The following is a 10707-nucleotide window of genomic DNA, read 5'->3' as shown; positions in this document are numbered from 1 at the left end:
TATTTCCATCTAAGGACAAACTTTAACAAAGCAGTATCATGGCAGGGTGAAAGGAACAAAAAATAAAATAAATAAATAATAGCAGAATCGTGATTGGCAGTGAATGCAGTTAACCGGTAATTAGTGGAAGTGGTATGGTAGTAATGGCAGTTAGTTAACGGACGTTAAGTCTAACGTTTCTCTTAGCGTCACAGTCTATAAAACGAGCAGGAGGCCGTTATGTTGGTCGTAGCGCAACCTTTTTCTGCTCCATTTTCGTCTCTTACAAATTCCCTTCTCTTCCACATTCTTCACCGAATCAAATACATACGTTTTACACATATACATACGCATTTACTCAGAGAGAGAGAGAGAGAGAGAGAGGGAGAGGTCACATAATGGCGTCGAAGAAATGGCTACCTCTGTTTTCGCTGCTGCTGTTTGCGTTTGTCGCTGGAGCTCTGTGTAGAATTCAGAAAGATGAATCAGCTATTTTGAGGTTCAACTTGGATACTTTTGCTGTATTTTCAATTTCCTTGATAATGCTTGCTTTTCCAGCTTGAGCATTTGGGGAATGCTCTGAAACACTGATTTCTGCATATTTAATTCTGAATTTTGTCTTAATCGCACAATTTCGGTGGAGTTGTCGCGGTTCTCTTTTTCATAATTTGTTACTTGAATTTCGTTCGTTTTTGCTTTTTTGCGCCATCTGTCTCTCAAATCTGCTTCGTGAATCACCTGCATTTTGCGCCAAAATGTTATGCTTATTTATGTTTGAGAATGGGAAAGGAAGTGCTATTCACATTAGAGTGAAAATCTCAATATTTTTGTGATTCGATGTTATTTGCATTTATCTTGTTCATTTATTTTTGTTGCGGCAGTGCGGTTGAGAAAGAGGAGGTGCAGAGGTCTGGGAATTCGACGGCGGCGGAAAAGTGAGTAAACTTGCTGACACTACTTTTCACTGTCTTCATATCTGAACCGTCTGTTTTTTCAAGTGTGATCTAAGCCGTGGGATCTTCCAAAATAACCACTATCATATCATCGCCGTTCCGTTTAATCGGTTGTTAGGCGAATCCCCCTCGGATTCTTGTGTTGTGTGTTATTTGGAGCACTACATTTTGATTCTCTTTTTTCAGATGACAGTTATTAGATGATTTCAATTTTTCTCTCTCAAATGCGTTTTGCCACTACCTTGAGCAATGTACAGCACTCGTGTGTGGTACAATAGGTGGGTGTGTCATGTCATGTGTGAGGCGTTAGGCATTTTGTAAAGTGGAATGCCAAAATTAATAAGCTGAAATAGATAAATGTATAGTATATTTTGTGAAATGTCGGTAGCAACTGACACCCCATGTGGATCAAATTTATACTATTATTTCCTTTTCAATTTAATGGGCTCCCTACAGAATCAGCTATAGTTGATTCGGTCTCGCCTAAATGGTAAACTCCTGGTCAAAATTCAATGACCCAATCTTGAAGAAAAACTAGTCTTACAAAATCATGTGATTATTATGTACTTTATTTAATCCATTAAAAAAACTTTTGGTTCAGGTTGGAAGGAATTGAGGAGTATTTGAACGAACACGCGGTGGATGATCCAGAGGAGGTGGCAAGAATGGTAGAGATGTAGGTGTCTTCTCTCTTTCATATTTTAAACTTTAAACAATTCTTGGAAGCATTTAGTAGAGAGTAGTCGGCTAGGAGGTTCAGTAGCAGTTGGTGTTAATGAGTTATTCTCGTTGTGGTCATAAAAAATTCAATGTTACTATGCTTTTGCAGAAGCCCTACCCACATGCTATGTTTATTTCTATACAGTTATTTAATGAATGTGTCAATGGGGGCCTCTTTTTTCTTGTATCCTTGTACACCATTCCTTCACACAACGGCCAATTTAATTCTCAATTTTTCAAGATTCATGTTCTTGCTTATTTAATTCTGTTTCGCTAGTTTTCCATTGATATGTTAATGTTTATGAATCCAAAAATTGAACATTGTACGTGAGTGAATGACCGGTGATTAACTCCACCGACACAGAATCCTTTAATAAAATGTGGGGTCTAATTTGGTTGGTACCGTACAGGGCCACAAGAAACAGCACGGAGAGGAGAAAACTGGGTTTCTTCTCATGCGGAACGGGGAACCCCATCGACGACTGCTGGCGCTGCGACGCCAACTGGCAGAGGAACCGGAAGCGGCTGGCAGACTGCGGGATTGGGTTTGGGCGCAACGCGATTGGGGGGCGCGATGGGCGCTACTATGTTGTGACGGATGCTGGGGACGACGACCCTGTGAACCCGAGGCCGGGCACTCTGCGGCACGCTGTGATCCAGGACGAGCCTCTGTGGATCGTCTTCAAGCGAGACATGGTTATTACGCTGAAGCAGGAGTTGATCATGAACAGCTTTAAGACCATAGATGGACGTGGAACGAATGTCCACATTGCTAATGGTGCATGCATCACTATCCAGTTTGTTACTAATGTTATTATCCATGGTCTGCACATTCATGATTGCAAACCCACTGGCAATGCCATGGTCAGGAGCTCCCCTTCCCATTACGGTTGGAGGACTATGGCTGATGGTGATGCCATTTCCATCTTCGGCTCCAGCCACATTTGGGTCGACCATAACTCCCTCTCTAACTGCGCCGACGGCCTTGTCGATGCCGTCATGGGATCCACTGCCATCACCATTTCCAACAACTACTTCACACACCACAATGAGGTCATTCTATTAGGCCACAGTGACTCTTATATGAGAGACAAGCAAATGCAGGCCACTATTGCATTCAACCATTTCGGAGAGGGCCTCATTCAGAGAATGCCAAGGTATGCTAATATACTAAATCAACAATATATATACATGGTTATGAAATCCATCTAACTTGTTATGAAAAAAATATTACAGGTGCAGACATGGCTACTTCCACGTCGTGAACAACGACTACACTCATTGGGAGATGTATGCGATAGGCGGAAGTGCAGAGCCCACCATCAACAGCCAAGGCAACAGATACCTAGCACCAGTCAATCCTTTTGCAAAGGAGGTATTGCAAGTCTCAAGATTTCCACTTGTCAGTCACATATAAACAAAGATTAAATTAAATGGTGTGGCATTTCCATGATCAGGTGACAAAGAGAGTCGACACAGATGCAGGCAGATGGAAGAGCTGGAACTGGAGATCAGAAGGAGACCTGATGCTCAACGGGGCTTACTTCACACCGTCAGGAGCTGGAGCCTCAGCCAGCTATGCTCGGGCTTCCAGTTTGGGTGCAAAGTCTTCCTCCATGGTCGGAACCATCACTTCCGGTGCCGGGGTCCTTGGCTGCCGCCGGGGGCGCCAGTGCTAGCCTAGCCTACCCACATGGAAAAGGAACAAAGAAAGGAGGTCTTGTTTCCCTGCCTTCTTCCCAAGCCTTACAATATACCTATTTAAGAGTCAATTTTTTTTCAATCCCATGCTTCATTCACATTGGCAAGTGTACATTTTTTATACATGTCTGGACATTCCACACTCTCCTCCATTGCCTCCCCGCCATCACATTATTGTGCAACCTCGGCCTGCTTCAATCCAAACAAAACATCGTCTCTGGAAACAGGTGCGGAAGCGTTGTCCAAAATCTTCTCCACCTCCATCCCTGTCCTAACAGAGAATATCTATATATATATATAAATATCTGTTTTATCATCGTCCACAAAAATTGTGGTTGCCCCTTTGAAAATCTACCTTTCCTTCTTGTCTGGAGCCATACGAAGCTATTATAGTGTGAGTGTCCAAAACATTGTGGAGAAGAAAAAAAAAACAAAAAGAGGAACTTCCTGTAATAGATGATGCATAGTATGTAAGTAGTAAGGTTCAATGCATTATGCTTTTACTACATTTTTGCTGTTTTTTTCTTGTTCTGTGATAGCTACCTTTGTCCTTATTTTTTTTTTCCGGTTTGATTATGGATTTTATTTATTTGGATTTTACTTCATCTTCCTGACAAGTTGTGATTATAACAGCATGTTTGACTGATCCGTATTCTCATCTTGGATTGCATTTTACTACTCCATTATTTAATGAACAACAATATACCTATAAAATAAAATAAGAAATGTAGAGAGGGGAATCTCATTCTCATCTGATAAGTTAAGAGAGAGATCCGTCTGTATCATTCATAGCAACCGCCCTACAAAGACCGTACAATGTAGGCACCTTTTTCTTTGGAAAAAGTGCGAAAATAGTCGCCAAATAAATTGCCATAGACCCCATCAAACTTTGACAGAAACAAGGCTAAATCTCCATGGGATACGAGATGTTAGCATATTACCATATAAAGTAGAAGAAATATCATTTTCAGTTTTAACAGCAATTACCCCAATACAATTAATAAAGAGGCGGTGCATCCGGCCGCACGCCCCATTCCCTTTTAATTTGATTTTAATTAAATCTAATCTAACTCTTTAACTCTATTCAAAAGCAGAAGACTCATTACTAGGTCAAATTGTCAATAATAAATTAGTAAGATACTGAACAATCGAAAAATAGGTTGATAAAAAACATTATCCTACAAATGTCTATTAGTTTTAAAAAGGAATTATACAGCCAATTAAGAATTCATAAATTTTAATTACAAGAAATCTTAACAAAAACACCTTAATTAATTAAAATGAGATGCACCCAAATTTTTGGCACTAATAAATACTGCACATTGAAAAATATCCCATGCGAAACGCATCACATATATGAAAACTGAAGGATGTTAGATCACATGCAACGATTGGTGAACCACATAGCCTAGCATGTGATGATGGGTCCATATAGCAAGTGAGCTAACAATTTTCCCTTTTTCGTATAGACATAATGGGGCCAACCAGCCGAGTCACAATTAATTCACCAATGATGCCCACATGCATTTGCTAATGCCCATGTTACTTGTTTATATCCACAGGTGTCATTCTCACATTCAATACAAACCAAGGTACCATGCACTAACAATATGTTCAACCCACTTATTTTTCCTTAAGCAACAATAATCTTAATCACTTTCAACTTTTTTATCTTGATTGCTCTCTAATGGTTGTTACCATCGTATCTAATGTTTTGCTGCTACTTGATTAGTTCTAATTGCCTGAGGAAATATGAATAAATAGACAAGTATTTTAGATCAACAAGGAAGGGGGGTGAGACCAATAGAGAAAAAGCACTCCTGCCATTGCATAAAAATGGGAGCCCTCAGGGATCCTAGGATAACTGTAAAATTTTGTTGCAAAACCATTTAAAGAGTTTCTTTGCTTCTAAATTTGGGATCACAATTTGCATAAACATACTTCCATGTTCTTCTATAAAAGGCATAGAGCATTCTTGAGTTTAGGATTCGGACAGGAAAGCGTATTTAGCCTCAGCAAAGTATGATTTAACCTGTGCAAGGGCCCTGTAACGGTGAGAAATCTTGTTCTTCTCTTCCTTGGGCATCTCGGCATAACTATAAAAAGCACATAGTTCGGTTAGTAGGCCGGCTTTTATGGCAAATTGGTTGGCAAGTTATGAAGTTACGTAATAAATAAAACCAAAGTCTTTAAAACTAGGGAGCAGAGTCGAGTTATGAGCTTACGTTTGGTCATATCCATCAGGTTGGAAAACTGGATCCCATCCAAAATCAGTCGGTCCCCTAGGAGGAACTATCTTTCCCTGAAATGGCAGCCGCAACTTATATCACTTCTGTGGCACTCAAAGAAAGAATGAATCGATCGGGCATGCAAGGATTTCGTTATCGCTCATTCACAAAGACCATATCTCCACAAGGAAGCTCTCATCTATAAGTAGCTCTTAGCGAGTGAGTGACCTACTAGCTGTAGGTCACGAACGCTAGATAGTAGCTTCCTTAACGTCCCGACAATTCCGAAGGAATTGAATAAGGGACTACCGATCTACTCTACTTGTAGCTATGAGCTATGTAGCTAACGAGCCGTTATTAGGGCTCGCTTTAAGAGCTAGATAAAGGGCAGCTAGAGTGTTGGATGCATATATTAGTGCATACACAGTCCCAACTTGGAAGGCACTAGTTCAATATTAAAACAGGGTTCATCTATATATTGTACAATGTACACTCAAACATTCACGTGAAGTTACAAAATCAGAGCCAATCCTGACATAGGTATAGAAAAAACAGCGTAAAAGTACATGCATTGAGTTTCACAAGAATGTATTAGTACATCTGTGCACAAGTAAATTCATGGCAATATAAATTGTAGTACAACTTAAAGACTTGTGATGGTAGAGTTGGTTAGATTGTCGACCAATTATTAGGTATGAGGAAAAGTGGTAAGAATTTTGACCAGCTCATAAGCGAGATGAATTTTGCAACCAATTTGACCCTCCACATATATCAAGAATAATAAGCATTTATCTGTTTAATCACCACTAATATATGAAATATGAACCTCTTACTATTCGTATTTAGATATTCCCACAAGATAAGGGACATAAAAGTATATATAAGGAGAATCACTTTTGCTAGGTTGCACTATCCGTGATTTGAAGAATCTTGAAATAAGTTACATCTTAAGCAGCATAAGCTCCTGTTTAGATAGAAATACAGTTTGAAGATTTAACTACATTTGGCTTTCTTAACTTAATATTTTCCGTATTATTTGGTTAGGTAAAATTCTCAGCTGTACCAAAGCATTATTAGACAGAAAGAATTGAAGTTTCAGGAAAAGGCTTAAGCTAAAAGAAGATGGTGTTCATTGACATGCTCATCAGACGGGGTATTAATGTATTATGAACTAAATGTTAGTGTAAATTTTGACACTAAATTATATTTTGCCTTCTTTATTTGTTTGGATATAGTCTATGATATATTGTAATAATAGTTATAGATTTTAATGTTGCATATTCAAATGGAGAATAAATAATAAGGAAGACTTCATCAAAAGCTTGAAGATAGGAGAAGTGGTTAGGAGTTGTTCTATAAGTATTCTTTGGGCTCAAGAATTGGCTCAAACACAGCCATGTTCTCAGCCTTACTAGCCTTGGTCACCAAGCTTCAAGACCTCTCTATAAATTACTGTTTGTATGTGCTAATTTACTACTCCCTTCGTCCTGGTAAAAAGAATCCTAAACGGGAGTGATACGGGTTTTAATAATTGTAATTGAGTGTATTGTGAGTGGAGAAAGGAACCCATCTTAGTGGATAATAGAATTTAGGTTAAATTAAAGTGGTGGGCCATATGTGATAGGATAAGTAAATAAGTTGACATATTGAGGGTAATATGTGTTGATTTGTCGTGGAATAGTGTTTATAAATGGAATAGGACTATTTTTTTGTGGACGTCCCCAGATGGAAAATTCTGACTATTTTTATAGGACGGAAGGAGTACAATTTACGAAGAGTTGTTTAATCATTTTTGTTGGAGATAAAAACACAGAAGTGTCCTTAGAAAAAGATAAGAAAAGAGAGGAGAATGGCTGAGTCAGTAATATCTTCTGAACTCTTTTCCTTCTTTTTCCCTGAAACTAGCATCAGCATACTTCTATTTCAAGTTGTGTAGAAGACCAAGCCATTAGATCTAGTTTTCTGTAACAAGAAGAATAAAAGCAATTTAGTTTATTATAGGAAGCAAAGAGCATACCGGAGTCTTCCCCAAAAAAGTTATTGGATCTGCATTTGGCCCAATAGCGAGAGAGAATATACAGAGAGCATAAGCAGATTTATCGTCATATGCCATCAACAAATTATTCAGACCTAAAGGGAAACAGAAGCAAGTATAAAGTAGGACGCAAGTTTCAGAAATAATTGAACAAGACAAGAAACTACGCTTGGCAGCAATACCTTCATGATCAATCTTCTGCAGAAACCACTTGCTGCAATTTTGTTTATCCAGTTCAGTGGGGTAAATTACACAAAAAGCAAAATGATTAGATGGAACTGCGTAAGATAAATTGATTCTTTTGTGCGCATTAACAAATTAAGAAAATGTCCAAAGTAGTAACCAAAGAAGCATAAAATTAAAATGGAGTATTTGTCTCAACCTAGTCTGGTAAAGCTTGCAATTCATGACACGGTCCAAATTTTGCTAAAGAATCATGAGGAATAATCGCGCAATAACATTTACAACATTAAGCACGCCCAGAGGAAGATGGGGACAACATTGAGGGGTGGGGGAGGTAAAAGTGATCATTATTGAAAAACAAGTTCGCTATCATGAACCCCTAAAAGAAATTGCAAAGATAAGAATGAATAGTATGCAAAACAAAGGAGCAAAAAACTAAAAGTAAGATTAAGGTACAAAATACACCTAATGCATAAGCAAATATAAAGCCTTAAAGGAAGAGTTTAGACATTATAGCATGCTACTGCAAGGGACCAAATATGAAGAACAATACCACTCAGACTCAGTTGATCGATCAACTATAGGTTATATTAACATAAACAACTAGCAGCATGTAACTTCAAAGATAAATAGAAACCATTCTTTCAGGCATGAAAGGTTTAAGGTACATTCAACTTTGTTTATCAATTTTGAGTTATATCAGCATAAACTTTTATGATTAGGAACATCTTATGGCTGACAAAATCGCCATTCTCTTAGATGTAACACACCGTATCCAACGAAAGAAAAGAACCTCCACGGGGCTGATAAAGTTGCCATTATCCACATACAAGATCCATAGTTCGATACTACTGTAAATACTACGTTCGCCATCCATAAGTTTATGAGTTCGTAATTCACAAAGCCCCCAAAGAAAATTATAAAAACAACTTCACCTTGCTGGAAGAATATGCATGGAACTTACATGTAAGGCCCTGCAAAAATTGCGTCGATCATCAGCCATATTCTAAACATTCATCACGATTCATGCACATAGATTTATATTACCAGGTAGACCCTTGAGAGCATTGAAACAGAGACAAGTATCCTCCACCAGCACGGGCCCGTCTACCTTTTCAACGAAACAACACAACCAACGACTAGTAAACATCATTCTCTTATAAACATTTATACAAACACATTCTCTGCACAATCTGTTCGTACCTCTTTCGCAGCTAATCGAGCCTTTTCTCTAGAAATCTCCTCAGGCTCGCCTTGTAACTCTGGCACTGATTAAAATAAAAGAATAAATTCCTAAAAGGATTAAGTAAAACAAATCCCAAACGTCGACGACTAGACCGAGGATGCGTAACGCACAATCAAGTTTAAGCGAACGAAAGGGGATCGAGTTGCCGAGAATTGCGCGAACTTCTTCGAGCTTCTTGGCGTTGCCTGTTACGAATGTCACCGGCTGAGACAGCACCGCCGCCCTACCGCCACCAGCCGCCGCCATCATTCCCGCTCTTTTGTTTTCTAGTCTGCCTGTTTACTTTTAAGAACAGTTGGTCACTTGTTTTGTTTGACCAAAGTATATGGAAACGACCGATCGCGACTGGCGCGGATGGTGAATTGTTTTTTGGCGGATATTAATTATTGATATAAAAAAAAGGTAATGTTTTAATAATTATTTACTTCATTTTTTATCACAATAATAATTATTTTGAGATAAATATATATAATTTTATACATGTATATTGACACAATTTCTAATACAAATATTACACACGTAATCACCATTGATATGATTTTTATTTCTTTGGTAGAAATCTCTAAAAAAATTGAGCAACTCATGCAAGTTGTGCATGAAAGAGATTAACGGTTATTCGAATATATGGTTTATTTTTTAATCAAACAATAGTATTTGAAATTGATCAATTCAAAAAAATTATTTGTATTCGAGTTTGAATCGAAGAATTTCTAATGAAAATATCAAGATTTCAAATTGAATATCAAATTAAGCAAAATTATTTAAAATGACTTTATAATATAGTATCATGCATGCATATTAACATTTACTTTTAAGTGTGATAATTAAATTAAAAAAAATAGTTTGCAATATAAATTTTAATAAAATCATATTGCATTATTTGTAAACGTTTATTGATGGAGGACGGGGACGGGCTCCACATTGAATAGGGATGTATACGAATCAAATTGAATATCCTGATATTCGATTTCTATTTCATAAAACGATTGAACTATTTGATTTGGTATTCGTTTATTATTCGAATATCAGTTATACGATTTAGTATTCGATTTGATTCAGTTATCAACTTATTTATGTATACGAATTTTTGATTCGTTTCTAGTGAAAGAATAATTTTCCATTATTTAATTCTATGTGTAATTCTATATGCGATTCCAAATTTTGGTTTGTAATAATATTCTAAATAATGTATAAGACTATATTCGATATATTTAACATACATTTAATTAAATATTTATTATTTATTTTACTTATATTTCTTTTCTATAATTCTCTTTTATTTCAATCAAGGATTTTTTTAATTGTCTCTCTCTTGATCTACTTTTAAATATATAATCACATACATAAAGTATGCATACTGATGAAGCAATAACCTTCAATATTTATCAGATACAGATGAAATGGTAATCTTCACAGCTTTGCGACTTTTCTCTCTCTCTCTCTCTCTCTCTCTCTCTCTCGTTTGATTTTCAGTAAAGGATTATGTAGGATAATTTGTAATCAGGATATTTAGCGTGGATAATGACAGATTATTAATACTGAGTTGTGTTTGCTATCATGACTAAATACAGAATATCCTGGTTTAAGTTAATCCTAGGGGGAGGTGGTATTATTAATCCTAAGAATTCTGGATTAATAATACTGGGTCGTGAAATTAAATCG

General features: G+C 37.2%; 2 protein-coding genes across 2 annotated transcripts; one reads left to right on the top strand and one right to left on the bottom strand.

Annotated features, from left to right (window-relative positions):
- The first annotated feature begins 222 nt into the window (after positions 1 to 222).
- LOC131001271 (probable pectate lyase 8) lies at positions 223 to 3861 on the top strand. The gene is made up of 6 exons (XM_057927613.1): positions 223 to 478; positions 861 to 914; positions 1534 to 1608; positions 2063 to 2809; positions 2889 to 3027; positions 3110 to 3861. The coding sequence occupies exons 1-6, from the start codon at positions 378 to 380 to the stop codon at positions 3329 to 3331; spliced, it is 1338 nt and encodes a 445-aa protein (XP_057783596.1). The 5' UTR covers positions 223 to 377; the 3' UTR covers positions 3332 to 3861.
- Positions 3862 to 5159: 1298 nt separating this feature from the next.
- LOC131001272 (inosine triphosphate pyrophosphatase) lies at positions 5160 to 9418 on the bottom strand. The gene is made up of 8 exons (XM_057927614.1): positions 9156 to 9418; positions 9003 to 9067; positions 8847 to 8910; positions 8764 to 8773; positions 7799 to 7830; positions 7599 to 7711; positions 5579 to 5655; positions 5160 to 5449 (listed from the first exon to the last, which is right to left on the bottom strand). Exons 1-8 carry the CDS (start codon positions 9292 to 9294, stop codon positions 5335 to 5337), a joined length of 615 nt encoding a protein of 204 aa, XP_057783597.1. The 5' UTR covers positions 9295 to 9418; the 3' UTR covers positions 5160 to 5334.
- Positions 9419 to 10707: the final 1289 nt, after the last annotated feature.

This window comes from Salvia miltiorrhiza, chromosome 8 (assembly GCF_028751815.1).
Source record: "Salvia miltiorrhiza cultivar Shanhuang (shh) chromosome 8, IMPLAD_Smil_shh, whole genome shotgun sequence".
NCBI lineage: Eukaryota > Viridiplantae > Streptophyta > Magnoliopsida > Lamiales > Lamiaceae > Salvia > Salvia miltiorrhiza.
Note: the sequence above shows the minus strand (reverse complement) of the source record. Positions and strands in the feature narration are given on the sequence as shown.